Source organism: Scatophagus argus, chromosome 5 (genome assembly GCF_020382885.2).
Source record: "Scatophagus argus isolate fScaArg1 chromosome 5, fScaArg1.pri, whole genome shotgun sequence".
NCBI classification, from domain to species: Eukaryota; Metazoa; Chordata; class Actinopteri; family Scatophagidae; genus Scatophagus; species Scatophagus argus.
In genome coordinates this window covers 12,795,124-12,817,248 of record NC_058497.1, presented here as the reverse complement: position 1 = coordinate 12,817,248, position 22,125 = coordinate 12,795,124, and the positions used below count along the sequence as shown (strand labels likewise).

The 22,125-nt window shown below is 40.8% G+C and overlaps 2 protein-coding genes across 4 annotated transcripts; both read right to left on the bottom strand.

Moving 5' to 3' along the window:
* Positions 1-92: 92 nt before the first annotated feature.
* LOC124059079 (probable E3 ubiquitin-protein ligase HERC6) lies at positions 93-10,603 on the bottom strand. Of its 2 annotated transcripts, none has more exons than XM_046388837.1 (23): positions 10,327-10,603; positions 9,401-9,557; positions 9,221-9,297; positions 7,811-8,038; positions 7,229-7,320; positions 7,005-7,132; positions 6,674-6,828; positions 6,285-6,340; positions 5,945-6,036; positions 5,755-5,814; positions 5,050-5,143; positions 4,750-4,930; positions 4,316-4,467; positions 4,071-4,190; positions 3,857-3,955; positions 3,505-3,669; positions 2,737-2,877; positions 2,351-2,517; positions 2,083-2,149; positions 1,886-1,956; positions 1,219-1,402; positions 951-1,053; positions 93-782 (listed from the first exon to the last, which is right to left on the bottom strand). In XM_046388837.1, the coding sequence occupies exons 1-23, from the start codon at positions 10,544-10,546 to the stop codon at positions 538-540; spliced, it is 3,054 nt and encodes a 1,017-aa protein (XP_046244793.1). In that variant the 5' UTR covers positions 10,547-10,603; the 3' UTR covers positions 93-537. The 2 variants fall into 2 exon arrangements, with proteins under 2 accessions (XP_046244793.1, XP_046244794.1); XM_046388838.1 differs by having other exon boundaries at positions 6,285-6,337.
* Positions 10,604-11,422: 819 nt separating this feature from the next.
* On the bottom strand, positions 11,423-20,450 carry LOC124059078 (NACHT and WD repeat domain-containing protein 2-like). Of its 2 annotated transcripts, XM_046388836.1 has the most exons (11): positions 20,066-20,450; positions 19,859-19,947; positions 18,750-18,857; positions 18,236-18,433; positions 17,715-17,853; positions 17,490-17,638; positions 16,650-16,991; positions 16,086-16,187; positions 15,645-15,771; positions 15,060-15,542; positions 11,423-14,696 (listed from the first exon to the last, which is right to left on the bottom strand). In XM_046388836.1, exons 1-11 carry the CDS (start codon positions 20,157-20,159, stop codon positions 11,512-11,514), a joined length of 5,016 nt encoding a protein of 1,671 aa, XP_046244792.1. In that variant the 5' UTR covers positions 20,160-20,450; the 3' UTR covers positions 11,423-11,511. The 2 variants fall into 2 exon arrangements, with proteins under 2 accessions (XP_046244792.1, XP_046244791.1); XM_046388835.1 differs by having other exon boundaries at positions 15,060-15,771.
* Between the last annotated feature and the right edge of the window lie 1,675 nt (positions 20,451-22,125).

The following is a 22,125-nucleotide window of genomic DNA, read 5'->3' as shown; positions in this document are numbered from 1 at the left end:
TGACTTGTAAGTGTTTGATCATAATTTGATGAGGACAGGTGTTAGTAGGTTATCAACCACAAAGGACAAGGAGAAAAAATCCATTCCCTGAATTCTAAACATTTCCATTTTTATTTAATGACACAAATGTAACGTATGTTCCTATAATTAAAGCTAGTATAACATGAACAGAAAGAGAAACTAATGCTGAGAGAGTCGTCACGTAAAGTAATCATCTCCGCAGAGGCGTGGCAGTGACTGAAAGCAATGGCAGTGAGCTGGCATCTGAAGTGAAGAAAGATTTGCCTGATAACAATCCACGTGATCTGGATACTTGATAGCAGTGATTTATTTTTTTAATTAAAGCATCGTGTGTGATTAAAGTGCCAGGCACTCAGGACACGTTTATTTCCTTCCGGTATCTCCTCCCTGTGCATGCTTGGTTTGCAACTTGCCATAGGTTTGTTTCACACGTTCACACGTTCTGCAATTAACGTGTGGAACAAAAAATGACAGCACATCTACATTCAGAAGGGAAATGAACGAACTCAAGTGGTTTTAATGAACCCTTGCTCCTCTAGTGTTTTCCCTACCGAAGCCCCTGCTGTGATTAATAGCCTGAAGGAGCCTGATCTGCATTGTCCTCTCTACTGGATATCTCTGGTAGATGGGCAGGAGCAATAGATTATGACAGGTGAGGGATTCTGGCAAGTGGTGATCGGTGCCGTCAGGCAAGACGGCGACGGTCATCTTGATGCTCTCCATACCCAAGAAGGGCACACGGTCACAGCCCGTGAGGAACACTGACGACACAAACGGGGAAGAGATGACGCTAAATCATCTGATCAGAATACACAGGAAAACAAATACACTAAATCTTTCTCTCAGCTCTGAAACTGATAAGGCCAGCAGCTCTCTGCTGCAAAGTCAGACTTGATACTTGATAATAAGGACAACTGTGTCATACTTACAAAGGAACTTTTTCTTTTCCTCTGCTGTCAGTTTCTCGAACGCCTCCCAGAAGGTCACAATGTTCGGATGCTCAGCATGGTAATGTCCCTCATAAACTGCGTTCTGTTTGGGGAAAAATAAAATTTTCTAGAATTAGTAAGCCAACAAATTAAAGGGCCATTTACTGAAGTACTGTACTTGCATACGTCTACATTGAGAAGGAAAAACAGCACGAGACAGTCCGAGACTAGCTGAAGTGCTCTAAACTTCTCCTGGTTTTCAGCAGACCTGCTTGAACACCTCCCAGTCGTATTCTTCATGGCCCACCATCACTGCTTGCAGCTCTTCCGGCTGGAAGAAGTCCACCACATCCCTGTCACACACCTTGAAGAACCCTCTCTTGAACTCTTCAAACACTCCCTCTACTGATTTGTTGAAGGCATAGTTGACAAAGGCCGCCACAAACTCCTTCCTATAAGAAATTAAATAAATAAATGAAAATTATATCATCTCTACCACTACAAGCTTCTGTTTACATAAATATCCCTTATGATTACTTTTGGATAACTTGAAAACCAAACTTTGAAAATATTGCACCTAATACTAAAAAATGGACTTTCAAATCAAATGACTGTACAACACCTTTCTTTTGAGTGTTTCGTCACTCTTAACTGGTAATATAAAAGTGCTGTTGCACTGCCCTCTGTGTGTAGACAGTTTAAACTCTGCGTTTAAATTAAGGTCTTGTAACAGTCAGAGTTTTAAAAGGCAGTGACGGGATCTTGAAGTTTTGAGGTCATGACAAAGTTTGAACTGCTAGATGGCAGCAAAAACTAGATTTTCTTACTCAGCCAACAAGAGAATGTTATGCCAGATTGAAGAGCAAATTAGATGCACTGATAGAAATGTAATGTATTTTAATGGTTGTGAGGAAGACTCTTATGTACAAACGTACCTGTTTGACCCTGTGACAAGTTTTCCAGCTTCTGCTGGATCAAGCTCAACAGTCTCACCACCCCAGGTCACCTGTGATGAATGACAGAGTCAGAATGATAGAGTCAGACTGGAATATTACAGCCACACCTGTAGGCAAAAGAGTTCAAGCATGAAATAACGCTGACAATTAATCTAACTGTGATTTAGTTAACCTACCGTGAAAGTAGTTTCCAGACTTTCGACTTCATCAGGAGTGTAGTCCTCCAGGATGCACCGGAAAGACCTGAAGATACAGTTAATATACAAAAATTTCAACATAACTATAACCTGCACATCAGCTGTTAAGACTTTAAAATCAAAACTGCCAAAGATACTTTATTTTCATCAAGGTGGCAGGAGAGTAGCTGGAGATGGAAACGACATTGACAATACAACAAAATGAGGAAACTGCAAAGCAACACTGCACTGCATTTTTGACTCTTACTCTGCCACACCAGGTTCAAACTCCTTCAGGTCATCCAGTGAGGGCTTGACTCTGAGCAGCCTCTTGAAGACAACCAGTGGGAAGGGCATGTGGACAATGTTGTGGTTGTAGAGAGCCAGGCCACACAGAACCCCAAACAGGAAGTAAGTCTTCTCGTCCAGTTTTGGCTGTTTGGCGTACAAAGACATCATTAGGATTTAGTGCAATTCAAGAAGTGTCCACAGAATGATGAGGTCAAATGTACATTATGTGTTGCTAAGTAGCCACAAACAGGCAATTAAGTCAAGATAAACATGGTTGTAAAAACTGAGGGTTTCCTGTGTGTGAAAGAATTTGCAAATATGCAAGAATTTAATATGTTTTCCTGTTGAATTAACTGGTCTTACTCTGGGAGGAAACCAGGCCAGAGTCTTGCTCTCGTTGTACATGAACATTTCAGACTCTGGTGCTATCAGCTCATCAAACACATGCAGAAAGAAGTCCTTCTTGTTGACTTGCATCACCTTCCTGTCATCCACAAACTGCACCTAGGAAGGAGAAAATAATACTTCTGTGAAATACCCCATTTATCTAAAAAGAAAACAAACAAAAAAAACATGAATTTCCCTTGGGATCAATAAAGTATCTATCTATCTATCTATCATTCAAGTGTCCCGGAGCACCAACTGAATTGCTATGAGCTCTAATCTGAGATATCCATGCACGATTTACCTGGCTTTCATTTTGTGCTTGTAACAAATGCTCACTTTAAAATTTGTAATCACTAAATGTGACGGCTCACCTTCGCACCTCTAGGCACTGCAGCTGGCAGGCCAAGTTTTAAACCTTTTAGTGTGGATGCGGCTTAAGACAATAAAATTTTGTTATTAATTCATTCTGATTACAAACTAACTGGTACTGGCGTATTTCCATTCAGCATGCCTGTATGTATTTAATGTCAAGCTCTCTGTAAAATTAACTAGAAGTTACGAATCATCTTCAGACCCAAGTTGCATTATGGGAAGTGTAGGATGCCGTGTTGCTGCTCTGCCCATACCAGGAACTACTGTACATCGTCAACTCTCTCAGCCTCTGCTGAACCCCTTCAAATAATCTAAGTTAAGTAATATAAAGACAAAAGCTAACAAATGTATCTTAAGAACAGGCATGTTTACCACAAGCTCCTTTTTGAAGGTGGAGTGGTCGGCTGCACCGAGCTGTCTAAAGGTGTCTTCAACCAGGTGGGTTCGTCTCAGAGTTAGCTGGAAGATATGGGCCGGGGGAGAATCTACATCCAATATGTTCATCAAGGCCCATTCACGAATCAAATAATGCGACTGCTGTAATCACAAAACCCACAAACAGACATACTCTAATACAATTACACAGTATGAGAAATAGATATTCTTCAAAATCAGTGCTGAAATTAAAGAACAACTTCAGTCTTATTATTCTCCATCAATACTGTAGACTTAAATGTAAATTAAATGTTCAGATGTGATTTTTTTTTTTATATCCATACTGTACCTTCATTATTGCTGCAGACACATTAAAAACTGCCACCTTGCAAACCAGATTGAACACAAATGGGTAGCGGCAAAAAATGGTGGGTGTGTGGTCATCATCCTTTAAAGGAAAAAATGATTTACCATGAAATAAGTTCGACAACAGAAAGTTCAAACTATTCAGGAGAGGACAGGTTGTTCCCCTCCTGAAAAACTACAACGTTGTATGTTTTTACCTCCACCTTAGAGGATTCCCACCAAAGAGTGATGTCCACAACTGGATCAACGTTCTGACTGACTTCCTCTACGTAAAAGGTGCTCAGTGGGACTTTGTAGGACTTTCCAACTTTGTTTGCCTGTGAAAAAAAAAACATATTACAAACAAATCCATTTGTCACTTAGTTTATCAATTAATCAGCAGTCATGCTGATTTTAGTTTCTGTGTTACTTCTGCAGACACAGAAAAACACACAGCACTGACTTTGTAGAGCAGCTTGAGGGCTTCCAGCAGGTATCTGACTCCTGGGCTGTGGGTTTCCAAAAGACCATTTCTCAGCATGAAGGCCAGGGCGTTTCTGAAGACCATGATGTGCTTTGTTAGTATTGAGGGTGTCAGGGAAGACCACCAGTCCTCTGCAGAACGAAAAAACCCATATAGTTTAGTACACAGATGTGCACCATAGGACTTAAAACAGCATGTAAGCGAGTATCTCACATTACAGAGCAAAACAACCAGTGCACACTATTTGGCACATTAAAGGAAATCTAAACTTCTGTGAAATGAAAAATTCAAATATATCTTGCTTTTGCATGGTCACATTCAATATTTAATGCCTGTGATATTTGTCAATATTGCGCAGAAGCTCATTACATATCACATTACACAAAACAAAAAAGTTTGCTGTAGTTGTTTACTTAGTGCTGTCCGATTCTTCTCATTTAGATCTGAGATAACAATAGCCAATGGCAGCACGACGTTCATGACATGAGTGTCCTCTTGCAGAAGGGGACACGTCAGCAGGATCAGGAAAATCTCAGGTGATTTTAGGGCAGTTGTTGAGGCCACAAGCAGATCAATCAGGACTTGAAGGTTTACCTGCATGGGAAAGAGATCTCTGAGATGACATGGTAATGTTTTTACAGCACACATTTCTTTGTAAATAAATAGATCAGTGGCAAAATAATAATTATATACATAATAATTTATGTCATAACTGATTTTTTGATCCACGGTATTGCCAGAAGCTGGTCGAAAGCTCGGCCAGCTGCCTCAAGGTCCACAGTGAAGACACCTGCTTTTGACGAAGGCCTACAGATATCAAACATTAGAACATTAAAAAAACAAAGCGGCAGGACCAGTAAGAGTAAGTGACAGGGATGGGCAATACAAAAGCTTTGAAATTCAATACAATACAGCTATTTTTATTACAGTTTAACAATACTGATCAACGTCTTCAATTTAAATCTTAAAAACGTGGCAAAAATGTTTTTTCTGATTTATGGAGTGAACCTGGCTCAATCCAATGATCAAATTTCTGGAAATTCACACGACTTAGTGTAGTCCTCCCAAGGCAGCGCCTAATGGGGTCCGTTTAAACGCAACATTTCTGATACTTTTCAAACAAATATAATTTTTGCCAGTCCCCAGTAATCAAAACGAAATGTATTACTTATTGGCACCCAATGTTGAAAACAGTAAGCAAATGATGCAATCACTCCCATTTTGTGCATAAATTTATTATCTAGATGCTTTGAAAGGAATCAGTACCAAAGAAGTAGCCAGTGAGTACTGAAGTACAGATCCTGCAGAATCAACATGCACATCCCTAGTACACACTTTTCATTCTAAAGCTTACTCTCGTAATGTTAGGATTACACACACACACACACACACAGGCAGGCAATAGAAAAAAGACTCACTTGGCCTTGGTGAAACTTGCAACGAGGCTTGAACTTGTGAAAAACATATTAAATACTTCTCTGTTGAATAAAGAAAGAAGAAAAAGGGAGAGTCTTACAAACACTGCAATTACTACATATACACATATTACTTCATACTACATACATATATTACATGATTACAATAACAATGCAATTATGAAAAAAAGACCTCTCTGCCTCTTTGTTGCTGTGTCTCATTGTCAGCCATTTTTGCAGTTTTGCTTCATCCAGCCGTCCATTTATCTGTCCCCGGGTCAAGGTCTTAGAGGACAGACATGAGATGAAACATGAAAGGTAGGAAGCTTAATGACAACAGTCACTGAAACGTAAAACTCATCCGAACAGTTTTTGATTTTTTTTCATTAGATTTTTGATAAACAAGAACATTAAATCGGCACATGATCAGTATTACAATCAACAACATGCTTCATTTAAAAAAAAAACAAAACAAAACTTTCTGTGAAAATCCATAAAAACAAGTCAAAGACGAACAAGTCCTTACACGTTACCTGTGTAGAAGTGTACGTGAAGTTTGTATTCCAACCAGCTGATATTTTCAAGTCTGCTTAAGCAAACAGAAAACAAAAACACACTTTCAAATTTCATTTAAAATCTGCTAGTCTCACACCACCTTCTAACATAACAGAAAACAAGACTGAAAAGGAAAAAAGCCACTATGAATGTTGTATTTCCAACCGTTGTGGGTGTTTAACATTTCTAAGAAAGTGTCCAAGGACCATCTTTATCTCATCTTTGTCAGCCATGTTGCTACTACGGAGGACGAGCTGTCCTGGGATATTTATATGTTTAAGGAGGGAATCTTAAAGGAGATCAAAGACAGATCCGCCCCATCATTAAAATCTACTAAACACCATGCTGTACCTACACACAAACATACCTTTGGGCATGGCTGCTGCACCGTCTGTGGTCAATGGAAGCTGTACCAGAGTGGGAGTGAGACTGTCCTCTGTCTGTCCAGTCCCAGTTTGACCTTTGTCTCCGTTGCCAAAAGCCCACACCTGGCCAGAGCATCCCAAAACCAGGGTGTGACGTCTAGGAGACACCACAGTATATTTAATGAAAAAGTTCACGTGCTGTTTAAGCATTTAGAAAACCTAACTCAAGTACTTCAATTAGGCATCTCACTTTTGATGTTATAATGTAACAATTTTATGACTTTGTCACCCAAAATTAAGTAGTGTTTGTGTAAACACCTTTTAAGTTTTTACCTGCCACATGAAATCTGTGAGGCACGTCCTCCCAGACCGCTGACCAGTCTGGGTGCCAGCTCATTAGCGGTGGAGTTGTGACCGAGCTGACCGTAGCGTCCCTCTCCAAAAGTGAAAACCTCACCATCCTAGAAATCACACCACAATTTTTCTTTCCACATTCTGTAAATCAACCCAACATGTGTGGCTGAGCAGCAGGCTGAAAGGATTAGTGAAGTTTCTACCTTTGTTAACACGGCAGAGTGCTCCTCTCCACAGCTTATGAAGGCAACACCCAGAGGTCTGAGGGCAGGCACTAAGCAGATGTTGAACCTGCCTGTTAAAGATGGCAAGAAATTTTGTAAAGATGGCAAGAAATTAACACACTTAACAACTCTTTCGCTGCTTTGGAAATAATTTTTACTTTACCTCTTTGACTAGTCTAACCATCAGTATGAAAAAGTTTTTAATTTACAGCGTAATGAAAAAGATTTTAACCTGTTTCCCAATAGTTCATATTTATTATTAATAATTTAATTTTATTTTATTAACTGTTGTTAAAAGTTTTAAATTAAAACTCTCCGAATCACAAATCACAAAGAAAACAGCTACTGTTATAAGAATAATAAAGCTGCTGTAACACTTAATGTCTGCAGGTGGCACCAAGTGTTAAAATTGCAGCTGCAGGTGTTTTCTTCGCCTGCAGGTGGTGCAAACTGACACGTGTGTAGAAAATCTGATGCTGAAAACAAAACTGAACTGAAAGAGGAAATGTTTGCATTGAAACGCTTATACTGCAGAAAGCTGTACTGGCACTGGTACTGCACCATTTTCATCCACCCTGTTGAGCCCCAGCTGTCCGGATCTATTGGCCCCACAGCAGTACACCAGGCCTGGGAGTGTGAGGAACAAAGTGTGGGTTGCTCCAGCTGAAATCTGGGTGACTGCCACACCAGTGAGAGCGCACACCAGGACCGGAGTGTACTGCAGCTTCACCTCCTTGCCCAGGCCCAGCTGACCATGACTGTTCAAACCCCACGAGAAAACATCTCCTCCTGGAAGTGGAGGATAATGGAGAAAATAAGTTTGTCAGTGGATGATAAACAGAAAAACATTTAAAATTAATACACTATATAGCCAAAGGACTGGGACACACCTCTTGATGGGATTGTTTTTCAGGGGTTGGGCTGGGCCCCTTATTTCCAGTGAAGGGAAATCTTAATGCTTCAGCATACCAAGACATTTTGGACAATGCTATGCTTCCAACTTTGTGGCAACAGTTTGGGGAAGGCCCTTTTCTATTCCAGCCTGACTGTGTCCCAGTGCACAAAGCAAAGTCCATAAAGACATGGCTGGATGAGTTTGGTGTGGAAGAACTTGAATGGCCCACACAGAGTCCATCAAACACCTTTGGGATAAACTGCAACAGAGATTGCGAGCCAAGCCTCACCATCCAACATCAGTGTCAAAGATTTCCACAGAAACTCTCCAAAATCTTGTGGAAAGCCTTCCCAGAGGAGCGGAAGCTGTTGTAGCTGCATAGGGGAGGGACCAACATCCCTTTTGGAGTAAGGGTCAACTGTCTATACTCAATACTTTTGTCCATATAGTATATTTAACATTCATTCACATTTTTTGGATTTAAACAATAAAAGTGGAGCTCATTGATGACATGTACACCCTGATCACATCAATGATGTCAGTTAAGCTACAAAGGTCATTACTTCAGCTCATCAAAAAGTTAACAAACATTTTTACACACAACAGAGGTGCTATTGAGAGGAAAGGTGCGCCCTGAAATATTTGGGAGTTTCAAGAAAATTTCTCAGTAAACACATTTTAGAATATTGCAACATAGTTTTTATACTACCATGTATCATCTGACTCGTTTATCTACAAGGGAACCCGTGGTACAAGTGTTCAGTTTTTATCTCATACTAAAAAATGCACACAAAAATGTGCCTGTGTGTTTACACGCACATCTTTCACAAGTTTTAGAAAAAAAAAAAAAAAAAAAAAGTTTTTCTCACATACATATTTTAACCTTGATAGTATCTCTTTGGGAAATTTGAGTGTTTGTCGATGCTACTGACTGCTGGATTTGGCACAGTGACAGAATGACAAAAACCAATGGCTTGCAACATAACACCTGACTAAACATTACAAGCTGTCAAACTACAGCTGGCACCGTTCCACATAAACACAGAAAGGCGTCATTTGTGTGTTCACTGTCGCACCTTTAGTCAGGGCCAGGGAATGGGAGTTTCCGCAGGCAACTTGAATCACTGGCACTGGCATTGGTATGGGCACCTGTCTGCATGTTGATGATGGGATAAAACAAGATAAAAAAAATTAAAGAGTTGACTTTCAGTACCAAGTCTGCATAATCATGTATTCCGCTGACTAGATCTTCTTGCCTTGGTCTGTTACTCTGGCACAGTGAATGCGGGGGAAGGCCTAGCTGTCCATCCTCTTCTGCTCCCCAGGAAAACACATGTCCAGACGCACACACAGCCAGACTGTGGTCCTGACCACAAGCCAGCGACACCACATCACCCAGCCCATCCACACGACCTCATTCAGGATGAAAGAGACAGAATCATAAACAGAGACACATACAGGATGTGAAGTGTAACAATAAATATCTAAACATAATAACATCAATACCACACTGTTAGTCTAAACTGGGGGAAAGGAAATAAATAAAAGGCTATGAAGAAGAAAAACTATTTTTGTTATTTTTGTCTAGATAACAGTCTATCTGACAGACAAATAAGGAGGCAAACCTACTTTGTAAAAAAAACAAAAAAAAAACCAAGTGTACCATTACTCACTCACTCACATTACACTGCACAGTTTTGAAGTACTTGAGTCAGATACTGTTTCTAGTAACTTTTCAATGTGATGCACTGCACTATCCATCATCAGTGAATAAAGCAGTTAAAATAAGTTTAGTTCAAACGTTTAATGCACAGATCATGTCCTGAAGGTGCTACTTTCCTCGCCTGCACTTGAACTCAACACATGATAAAATGCGTTTTAGTTAACTTTCGTTGCACGGGTTGTCAAGGAATCGAAACTGAAACTCTGCTCAGTCAGTCGGTCTGCGTAATGTTTAAAGAGCTGAGTTATTGCTGTGTAGGAGCCAAAACAAACACAACATTTATTTCCTTCAATTAAATTGTTTTGACAGACGTACAAAGGAGAAACTGAACCAAAGAAAATTAGCTAGGCTGTTCTTGCGCGTAATGTTAGCTTACATAAAAAATGTATTCGTTTTAAATTATAGCAGCAATACTATTGCTTCTGCCAAATTTGATAGAATTTTATAGTTATAACTTACGTGGTGTCTTTCCATCGTTACATTTCTTTCGTCCAAGCTGCCTCCGTGAGTTGTGTCCACATGATAAAACGCCTCCATCCGCGGTGAGGAATAAAGTGTGTTGGTCCCCACAGCAGATGTCGATTATAACCCCGGGGACAGTCCAGGATACCGGACTGGACACTTTCTGTGGACCAAACTGTCCACTGGAGCTGTCTCCCCAACAATACAGCTGCACCATGACTCACCTGGACTGAACTAATAACGGTGGGATCTCGGTGTTAAGTAGATTTGATGTTGCCTTCATGTACTGCCGGAGGTTTGGCAATTATGATCGGAAATATATACACACGCTCATTTTGTGTGTAACATGTTGTGGCCTATAGGTATTTTGTATGCATTAAGATGTCTAATAATAAAAACAAATTTGTTGCAAATAATAAAAAATTTGTTGCTGCGCACAATTTCTAATTTACTTACGATAATATGCGAGGAATGTAGAGTCAAAAGCGTGTACGACAGAAGTGGTCTAATTTACGAGCTTACTATGTGAGTGGAAAGGCAACATGGGAACTTCGTGAAAGACGATAAGATCCCACATCTTTGCAGAGTTAAAAAATAAAAGAAATATAACTTTTCAAACTAAAAGCTACTCAGTCTTATTGTCGGAAATACAACTCAGTCAATCTACATTGAGTAAAGGTGGGATATTTTTGTGTTAACAAAACTAACAATGAACAAAATCAGGAAATTTTACTAATAAAAGGCAATGACTTAGATGATTTACAGATAAGATTTTTTGACATTTATGGCAAGAGGAAAGCAGTTATTACGGATACAAAACGTAATGTGAGCATGTCAAAGTGAAAATGCTTTCTAATCAGAAAGTAGAATATAAGGCATTTACACTATATTACTTTATTTCAAATAAAATTGTCAAGATGATTTCTGTACATGTAGTATATGTGGCTCAAACTAATCAGTCATTGGTTTGTTTTCACACATCACTGCACAAAGTTTCATTTCCGTGTGAAATGAAACTTTCATCATCATTGTGGACTCAGACCAGCTGAAATGGAAACAAAAGGAAACTGAAACTGTTTGAAAACATCCATCCTGTGTTTACCAGAAAAGTAGACGTAGTATATTTATATTTTAAGATATATTGTATATACAAATACAGTTGAACAACAGTTTTTAAGTATCTTAAGGCCATGTGACATTTGGTGTTGCTAGAGGCAACCATTTGAATGGTACTCTGTCAAAGGGGCATTGCTTCAACTTATCATCCAAGTGATCTCGGCACCTGACCGAGTCCTCTCCATTGATCTTGACATCTGAAATATAGTAAACACCAACAGACCCGTCCACGAAGCCCACAAACACACACTGCTGGTTACACACAGTCAAACTCAGTGGACTCTTAGGAAGATGCACACTTCCTATTCTTTCCCCGTCTGCGAGTCGTACAACTGTGAGGACAGGCCTTGTGTGCAGGGAACAGGCGCAGTTTTTCTCATGGTTGCTGGGGCAAGATATGTAGGCAGCGTAATATCCAGATTTATGCAAACAAGCTTTAACCACAGGACCATCAGTCTTGAATGAACACAGTGTGACCTGAGAAAGGTTCAAGAGGTTGAGGGCTTCATTATCAGCAGACAGCAGGGCGAAGCTCCCATCAGAGGACATTTGGAAGTTTTGTGGCTGACAGTGAAACATATGAGGCAACTGAAAGTGCCTGCACACCGTCTCCTCTGTCACTTTCCAGGTGTACACTGCCCCTGAGGCGACCATCACCACCACAAAGTCTGGGTGCTCTGAAAGTGTGTGGAAAGCAACAACATGCTCTGAGCTTGCCACGCAGGAGAAACGTTTGCTGATCGAACCCGACCACAGACTGGCAGCTAATAGATCTCCCCTGCAAAGGCCAATGAGGAAAGTGCTTTCAGGTGACACCTGGGCGTCGGATAGGGACAGGTGTATGCTGCACACAATACTCCCCTGTGCCAGCTTCCAAACTCGAGATAACCGTTGCTCAGAAATGCTTACCCCGAAGTTACTGTTAGGGGTGATCAGGATGTCTGTTGCTCTGCCGCCACTAATACGCATGATGTTCTGACCTGTTTCTGTTTGCCAAACGTAAATTTCCCCTGCTGCAAGTGTCACAAGGCGGATGTTGTCCGGAGAGAGGCGCAGTCTTCCCACAGGACCACCATGTAGCAAGGTGGCAAGTGGACGTGCTGCTTCTAATCTCCATCTCCACACCGCCTCTGACCCATCAGTGGTGTAGAACCACTCCCCCGTTTGTTCAGCCACTACTTCTGTCACTCCCCATTGCATTTTCTGAGCCGCACCTGCAGCCTCTATCATCTCAGAGTCCCACACTGTCAGCCCCCCATCACGAGTGACACAAATGACATCTGAGGCCATTTTGAGGAGAGTATGAGGCTGGTTGTTTGTTTCTAAGGAGAGAACACACTCCCCTGTGCTGACCCTCCACACCAAGATGACAGGACAGGCTTCTAACAAAGCCAGGAAAAGGTGGCTATCATTTGAGAACACAGTGTGAACAAAGGCCCTCCCCTGTGGAGCCAAGAACTGGTCCCACAGCTCCCAGTCATGTGTATCCCACAGCATAACCCGGTCAGATTGACACACCAATAAAGTGTTGATTTCATCTGAGTAATCTGTATTGAGGATGTTGTTAGATTTACCCCCAGAAAAGCTTTCTTTGACAAGTCTGGGTGATTGTGTTTTGGCGGCAACATCCCATAAAGCTACATTTCCTGCCTTGTCAACACATGCTATTTGCCACTTTTCTTCACAGAGGATTATCTGCGTAACTGCATTATGGGTTACGTTTGAACAGGTGCTAAGGAGACTGCCAGAGATGGTGTCAAATATGGACACAGTGCCTTCCTCCTGCCCACAGTACATGTAAAAGCCATTAGAGGAGCAAACCAAACAGGTAACACAGCTCTGACACTGGAAATGAGTCATGGTTGCATTGGAGACATCAAACACACTCACAAAACTCTCATTTTTCCACCACACAGATAACTTTGTCTGACATGCAACAAACCCTTCGATTTTCTTTGGTGTTTGCTGGTTTGACTCTAGCTCAAACTCTGTTTTCAAAGAGTCGTTAAGCCTTAGAGACATCTCTGCGCATGTTACATCCCACAGGAAAAGCTTGTTGCACTGTGTTGAAAGCAGCATGAACTGACCACTACTCTTCACTCCTACAAACCTCATCTCCTTCTGCTCACAGCGCAGTGACAGTTTGACCACATCACACCCAGAGCTTTTCCAAAAACATGCCGTGCCATCGTCCATGATCTCTGCAACAATCCCACACTCTGTCCCAGCTACTTCTGTAACAGAAACTTCCCTGGTTGTGGCACCACACTTTAAACACTGAATGGAAGGAACAGTGGAAGGAGCAGGGCAAATCCCTGCTCCTAATCCACTTCCTCTATTCCTCCTCTCCTGTCTGATCTCTCTGACATAACCTTTGAGTTCAGGAAAGACCTCCAGATAAGGGAGGAGGCTCGTCTCCATCACTGTGGGCAGCTGCAGGGGTGAGCTCTCCAATAAGCAAGCATAAGACTTAAGTGTGCTTGCTATGAGCGCTCTTTCTCTTGAAAAACAAGATAGAAATGACCCCTCATCACCTTGCAACATGGCTACTAGATCTCCCAGGAGTCCTGTTCGAACCATAGCCTGTTGAAACTCCAAAGACATTGATATCCCAGCCAACTCCTCCCATTTTTTACTTTCATACAAGTGATGTGGCAATTCTAAGACTTTCCTCAAGTTCACTTGACCAACCTCTTGGGAAGAAGGGGAGAACACAAATGGCTGGCTGGATGGCTCCCTGTCTGTGTACATATTTGTTTGGATGGTGTCCTTGTTTGGTGAAGACTTCTGGCTCACAAGAAGTGGTTTAGCATTTCCACAAGCCCATCGACCACTGAAATAGTCCACCATTGCCAAATGAATCTCCCTTCTCACCTCACAACTGCCTAAATACTTCTTGGCCACTACCAGCCTGAAATGCCTGCTCACCCAGAATAAAACACACAACCCTCCAACTGTTCTCCTGACGAGAAACCTCCTCAAATCCAACAGAAGTCTCTCCACGTCAATTTGCGGGACTCTCATATTGGAGGAAGGGCTCTCACCCTGCTGAACATACTCAGACAGCACCTCATCATCAATAGACAATAGATCAACAAGCTCAGCCTCAGTGAGTCCAGTCCTGGAGAGGGTGAGGTAGGAGACGGCACGGGCCACAATAGAGGAGCCATGTTTCTGTTCAAGGTGATCCATCAGTGCAGAAATGGATGAATGGACACTGTCAGGAAGCGATGACTCAGTCACATCTGAATCTGATGATGAGAGAAGAAAAAGAAGGCAAGAAAGGTATTGTAATATGGTTGGAAAAGACCAAAACCAACAATGAATTTAACAACTATTGCTTGTGTACCCGTAGCTTCTCTTGTCAATCTATCCATCTATCTATCTTGAAGCTCCCCAGAGTGCCATGGTACCAACTCGGGAACCTCTGGCACAAGCACACAAAATATGTGGCTGGAAATAATCCCTAACAATTGCACTGTTTAATCCTGTCTTGTCTTTAGGCTATTTTTTGGTATTTATATGGGATTTGTTGACTATAAGAAACATATAGAATATCATCTCCAGTCTCATCTTTTAAGAATCTGCCCTTGTGTTCACTGTATCAGTCATACCAGAGTGCCAGAGCGAGGTGTGTAGGTGCAGGAGTCGAGCGTAGAGAGTCAGACAACAAGAAGTCAGCGCCTGGTTCACCAGCGCCTGTTGTCCTGATGTCACCTTCCTCCCTGAACTGGTCAGCAGCGACGCCAACATCTTAACATACTGCTTCCTGTCCACCAATCCCAATGGAACACACACATATCCTGACTCCTTCTCACTACCCTCTGACCTCCTTTGCAGTGGACCGTGTGGGTTGATGACTTGCAGTATTTGCGTTTGCCTGGAGGAGGAGACTGTGAGAATGACTTTGACACTGGGAGGAAGGGGAGAGGGGAGGCTACTGATGACCTGAGGCCCAGCATTGTTTTTGATGTGATCAAGACCATCGAGGATAAGAACTAGAGGCTGCTTGGTGGAAGGCAGGAGGTAGAGGAGGGATGAAAGATGTTCTTTGAGCTCAGACAGACTAATGTCCAGTTTTGTGATGCCTGAAGGACCTGAGGATGGTATGGTAAGGTTTTGGTTAGAGTCATCAACATGAGCACCCAGATTAGATGTGATACTGTAAGGACCGTCAAGGTCTCTGGGATTCTGCTCACTGTGATGATATCTACGGGAAATTTGATAACACAGGCTTGACAACAGGTGCTTTGGAGAGGGGTTGATTGACAGATTGCAAAAATAAGTGATCACCACTGGTTCACAGTCTGGCAGCCAAGACTTTATCTGTGGAGAAAGATGGAACATTTGTTTACATGTTATCAATAGCATGTAGTGCAGATTTCTGTAGGATTGTCTTACACTGCTAATTTTTTGTATGCACCCCTTTACCCTTTGATTTGTTTGCATTTCTTTAATTTATTTGTTGGATTAGTCCTATTTCTGAATCCTTTTATTTGTCCTGCTTGGAATCTAAGATTTAGCCATATGTTTAATTTCTCTTGATTTCCCTTCTCTTGAGACTCTTTAAATGTATATCAAATCTCTCTAAGTTATTTAGAGCACACAGGACTGAGATTCACATTTCACAGTGCACGTACCTGCTGAGCGCAGTGTGCAAGCAGAACTGCTTTCCCTGTGCATGGTCCTCCTGTCACCACCAATAGGTGCTGATGTTCACTCTGCTCCACGTAGGCTCTGACCTACAACATTGAAAAGTAAACTCTGGTGATGCAATGATGCACCTAAATTTCCTTAAACACAAGGATACAAAAAAAAAACAGCCATGATGTAACTTTAAATTGATTAATTAATCCTTCACACTGCCATCTTAACCCTTTGATGTTCACTCAAGAAAAAAATGCAATGTAATTTTTTTTTTGTATTTTTAATGTTATTGGGCACTAATAGGAAGGAGAAAAAATATTATTAGTATTTATTTCTCAGCTTTTTTTTTTTTAGCATAGCTAAGCGGTAAAGATGGCTCAATAATGCTGATTCAAATTCAACAATGTTTCAGTTATAGTGACTCAAAATGTGCTCTACCAAATGGTTTAGCAGACAGTCAAAGGGTTAACAGTGACAATATCCACACAATAAGCAGTTTAAAAAAATACAGTTTAATGCTGCTTTTGGTCCATCCAGTAAAAAACCTTCATCCTGACCTTCTCCTCTTCAGGTCGAATGACATCATAAAATTGTGACAGGATGTCACACAGCTCCTCCTGCTCTGCCTGCTCTCTAGCCAACGCATCACAAAACTGAGAGTGTTGGCTGGTTTCTAAGGTGTCAGTCATCTCCACAAGGTCAGCGTACACTTGTTGGCACAGAGACGTGGCATAGCCCCGCCTCCTGGCTGTTGTGTAACCGTGGCGACGGTCACACTCTGTGGTGGTGGTGTACACCAGAAGATGGGTGGAAATGATGAGACCAGGGAGAAAGTTGTCACAAAGCTCAGAGAGTAGCTGTCCATCAGTGCCTGCTGCCCTAAGGTCAAAGGTGACAGCCTGAAAACATAGGGAAATAAAGTTTTTTATTCACCTTCTGTGGTAACCTGCATCTGAAGTAAACAAAGAATATTTCATATTAAACTATCTTTATTATACTCCCAAACCATCAGATATAAAGAATTAAATTAATTGGTTTTATGGAAGTAAACAATATAAAACCTATATGAGAGAGTTTTTCATCTGCATCTCATCTCTGTCAGGTACTAACAATAAACTCAAGGGACAGAAGGGAACAGTTGTTTTGTAGAGTTCAAGACATCCTGCTATGAATAACTATGCTGTTTCTACTGCTGTGAAAACAAAACTGAAGAGGAAAGGAGGGGGAAAGCAATAATGGTGATGTATCACCTGATTCAGGACTCATTTTCGGTACTTTTGTGACATTGTATAATTTATTAAATGAATGTATGTGCTGCTCTGAGGATTAGAAGCAGACAGTAGTGGTATTGTGACAAATAAATCAGTGTTCAGTAGAAAATGATGTACGACTCTCACCTCTTCTTGTGGCTGAAGCTGCGAGTTCATCTGTCTCTTCTCTCTCTCTCCTTTCGCATTGATGACCTTGTGGACGTAAACCAGGCAGCGTCTGATGATGTCATTATCAGGATGGCTGTCCAGTGCAAATCGCAGATCTGCATCGAGGGCTGAAGAGGAGCAGCAAAGCTCAAAAATTAAATTATACCTCAACACTGAGCGAAATTACACAGACGTGTATCTCACCTGATCTGTCGTAGCTCTGGGCTCTCTCTGGGGTCAGGAGACCGCTGTGGACACACAGACTTACAGCGGCCTGAAACACTTTCCTCAGCTCATCTTCTTTAGTCTTCATCTTGATCTCCTCTTCTTCCTTAATCCCTGCCTGGCGAACAAAAATACATTGCATACTTTTTAGTATCTGCACCACAGTCAGTTGTGGTAGTTAATGTTTACAAAAGGAATAAATATTATTAATCCAGACAAATTATAACTCAAATATATCACATAGTTACACAATGTTATCTGCAATGAGAGAGTTTTATTCATGTAGGAAATGCCATTTTGTAATGTATTTAAAACCCTGCTTTTTTCATAAATACTTTTTACTCTGTAAGGGCACTAATTATAAATTGTACTCACATTTAATTAGCATCTGTACTCACAAACCTGCCTGCTTAATAAGAGAATCCTAATCATAATTTATACTGAATGAAGACAGTAAACACAGAGTTCAGTCATGCATGTCTGATGTCCAGTATGGACACCTGAGGACAGCAGGTGTGTCTGTGTGGACGTCTGAGGCAGTAGGAGGGAGGGATGGTGTTCTCGTCCCTTTGGTACACTTTCTCCATCTCCTGGGTGCTGATGCCCGCCTGCTGGCTCTCCTGCAGCAGCAGTTGGTACTCTGATGCCTCCACCTGGGTGGGAAGACTGGCTGAGCCATACTGATGTCCTACCAGAGCCTGCAGCACCGCCATGTGGACACAGAAGGAACAACAGCTTACACTGTTAAGTACTGGTTAGTACCCAGTTCAGCCTATATACAAACTTATTTTATCTTATCTAAATAGGCAAGGTTCTAGAAGAATCATTTGAGAGGTTCCCTCAGAGAGCACAAAAAAACCTGAAAAGCTGCAGTTATAATACCTGAAAACTCAAGATTCAAAAGAGACTCATTTAATTTGTCAGCTGATAGTGTACATTGCGTAATCTGGCTCTCCAAGTCTGCTGGCCACTCTGTATTCCTCATGGCTAACTTAATCCTGCTGACTTATTTACCAGTAAAAAAGGTCCTGCGGAGCTCTCTCTGCATTCTGCAATCAGCTGCTGTCTGGTGTTTTCATCTGGCCAACAACTGGGATCACTGGACTCAAATGGGTCTATCACCTACAAACACACATCCAACATAATGATTAAAACAACCTCAAGGGGAGATGAGGTATAATCTGTTCGTGAAAAGCAGTGGGGTGTAACAACAACTGGACAGAGGGTGTTGCCTCAGTGACATGTGATATTCTCCTGTCTTTCTAATTATACACGCTGCTGAAAAGAGATGGCACAATACGCTGGCTGAAATGTCACACGAATTAACAGACTACGCAGAGAGTCGTGTTACAGCTGCTCATCCTCTTTTTTGTCAAATTTAATTAGGTAAAGCTGAGTACAATTGATTTCACAGGAATGGCCTCAGGGGGATAGTGTGAAAGAATAAAGGACACATACACCTGCAAGCTACAAAATAATATCGCTTTCATATTCCACTATTTGCAGTGAGCACACACACTTGAGGATGAATGAATCAGTATGTAAAATTGCAGTTAGTCAGCTATTCTTCTGGTCAAAAGACAGAAAAATGAATTTGCTGGATGGAGCTTGTCGGAATATTTTGAGTCCATATTTTTCAAATAGACTTTGGGGGATTTTTTGGTTGTTAAACAAAGCATTATGTGATGATATCCACTGATATCATTAACAGTCACCTTTATATTTAATATGTCATGAACAAAACATATAAACAAATGAATGTGAACAATATCCAGAAATCATTTACTTTTGATTCAGAGATTTTTTTTCCTGTGAAGAAAGATTCACCTTCAGATTCAGAAACAAACCAAACTTTTGTCAATTAAAATTAAATAAAGTTTCCTCCAGTCAACCATAATCTTCTAAATGCTCTTCCTAGCCCTGAAAGACACCAACAGTGTAAGAGGTGTTGACATTACAGAGGGTGATTTAATGAACAGATTTGATGTTCATGGCATTCAAAGGAAAGAAAAGATAGAAAAAAGAAAATAATTTTTTTCATAGCTGTATTATACAACAAACATACAATAATCAATTCTATTTTCTACGCAGTGAATAGGATTTAGAAAACATGAAAACCTCACCCTGAAGTCCAGTCCCAGCTTGTGTCGACAGTGCTCTCTAAATCTGGGGAACACGCTCTCCCTCAGAGCGCTGCGCTCCACCACGCTGTCTGCAGAGCGCAAACACAATAACTCACACAACAGGACCAAAGAACACAAACAGACTCACCCAAATCATCTGCATTCCTGAATAAAGCTGGTATTCAGTGTAAGGAATCATTTTCTCACCCTCTGGGTTAGAGCACAAGTAGAGCTTCACACAGGACGACCTGTGGGTGGACTTTGAAGGAGACCGGTCCTTCGGTTTTCCTCTGGAGTGCATGACAAATCAATGGCTGTTGTTAAAACAAGAGCAAACAGAAGAAAGATTTTTGGCACGAATAAAGTCAGCGACCCAACTGAAAAGTTCAGTCGCTGCTGCTCGTCTGTACTGTCATTTCTCCTCCCTCCCGCTCTATTCAGGAAATTCTGTCCTCGGGTGTTTACTGAGTGTGTTATCATAATCACACCCACTTGTAGTGACCAGAACATCAGCACAACACACACATCCATTTACAAGCACATATAGTCGATTAGACAAGTTTTCAACTGCTTACATACTCAAATATGAAAGACAGGTGCATAAACACACCTGATTAGCAGACCATCACACGAGAACCCACACATCAACAGAAACACACAAAAAAAGCAGAATAGAAAAACAACTTTTCAATATTTTTTTATTAATTAACATTTGTACACAATAAATACAAACTTTGTTTTTTGTACAGCCAATAATAATATGCAGAAAGACTTTTGCACCTGTCCTCATTATTGTCACCATCACAGTCTGTGAAGAGAGAGAAGGCCAGTTGTTCCACATCATTAATAGCAGCAGCTGTGCAGCTGCTTCAGATTGAAGGATGACAAATAAAAGAATTATATAATACAACCAAAAGCAGGCCCATACTCAACGCTGTGGCGGAACAGAAAAGGGAGAATAATCATGTTCAAAGTGGGAACTGGCAACATAAGCCATAAATTTTATATCTGACTGATTGAACATTTCTGGAGAGAACTGGGGAGAGAGGGCTGCTGTAAACCATAAAGTCCAGAACAAGTTTAGAATCCATTACAAATAAGATCTAAGAGAAGAGGCTGATGTTCAAGTAGATCAAGTAAATCCAGCATGCTTTACCGTGTTATTTGTTATGTTGTTTCTAAAAGCTGATGCAATTAAAAAAAAAAAAAAAGAGAGAGAGAGAAAAGACTGATTTTTTAGTATTTCTCAATTTTTTGTATCACCTTTCACAGAGGAAACAGGAAACCCACCAAACTGAGTCCAATTCAGGACTTAGAACCTAAAGCTGTGCCCCAACTCCATACTACATATATAGTATGTACCTTATACTTATCTTCATACTTTGATAATATCCTTAACAAAAGGAAAGCAACACAGATTGATTGCTTTTTCCCCCCCATCTCATTTCTGAAGTCTCACAACACTTCACAGTTTGAATTGTTTCCAGCTGTGAGGAGTCCTGCATATGTGTTACATTTTGGGACAATATTTTCCATCAAAACCACACTCAAAAATCAAGCAAATTTAGTATCAATACTGACAGCATTGAGTTTTATTGTGAAATGTATTCAGGGTGAACACTCAAAATCAAAGCCTGGTTGAAAATAAATACGCAGGAAGGAAGTGAGACACATCTTTACATCCTCAGGTTCAAATACTCCTCTCTCCTTTCAACAGCCACACACTCATGCTGCCAGATGCAATGCATGATCACAAAACCACATTCTCATCATTCAAAACATTCCTTTTAATAATCACGTTTATTTTTTTTTTGTTTGTTTGTTGGTTTGCTGACTTATTTTTGTTTTATAAGTTAAGGAAAACATCAAATTACATTGTCCACAATTATCTCTCCATCTCTTTGCAAGAGAGGAGAATAATAATAATGATATAAAAAAAAAAACATCAGTCACACTGAAATAAAAAAGATCCACCACAGAATCTGAATGAATAGAATAACTTTTCTATCCATTCTGATGCTATGTTAAGAGACTGCTACTTTCCAGGGAAGGTACAAATAAATAAAAGTGCTACGCTGCCCTTTAGGCAAGGAGTTTTAAAGGCTCGAAGGGTCTTTAAGGGGGAAGATCTATTTACTTTGAGTAAAAAAAAACCAAAAGACTTGTACTTTGTTCCATCTGAATAATATTTGCTAGTTCTGTCCATTTAGCACGATGTATTTCTTTTATACATCTCTTTAGTTTTCCGTTTATACCACCAGTAAACA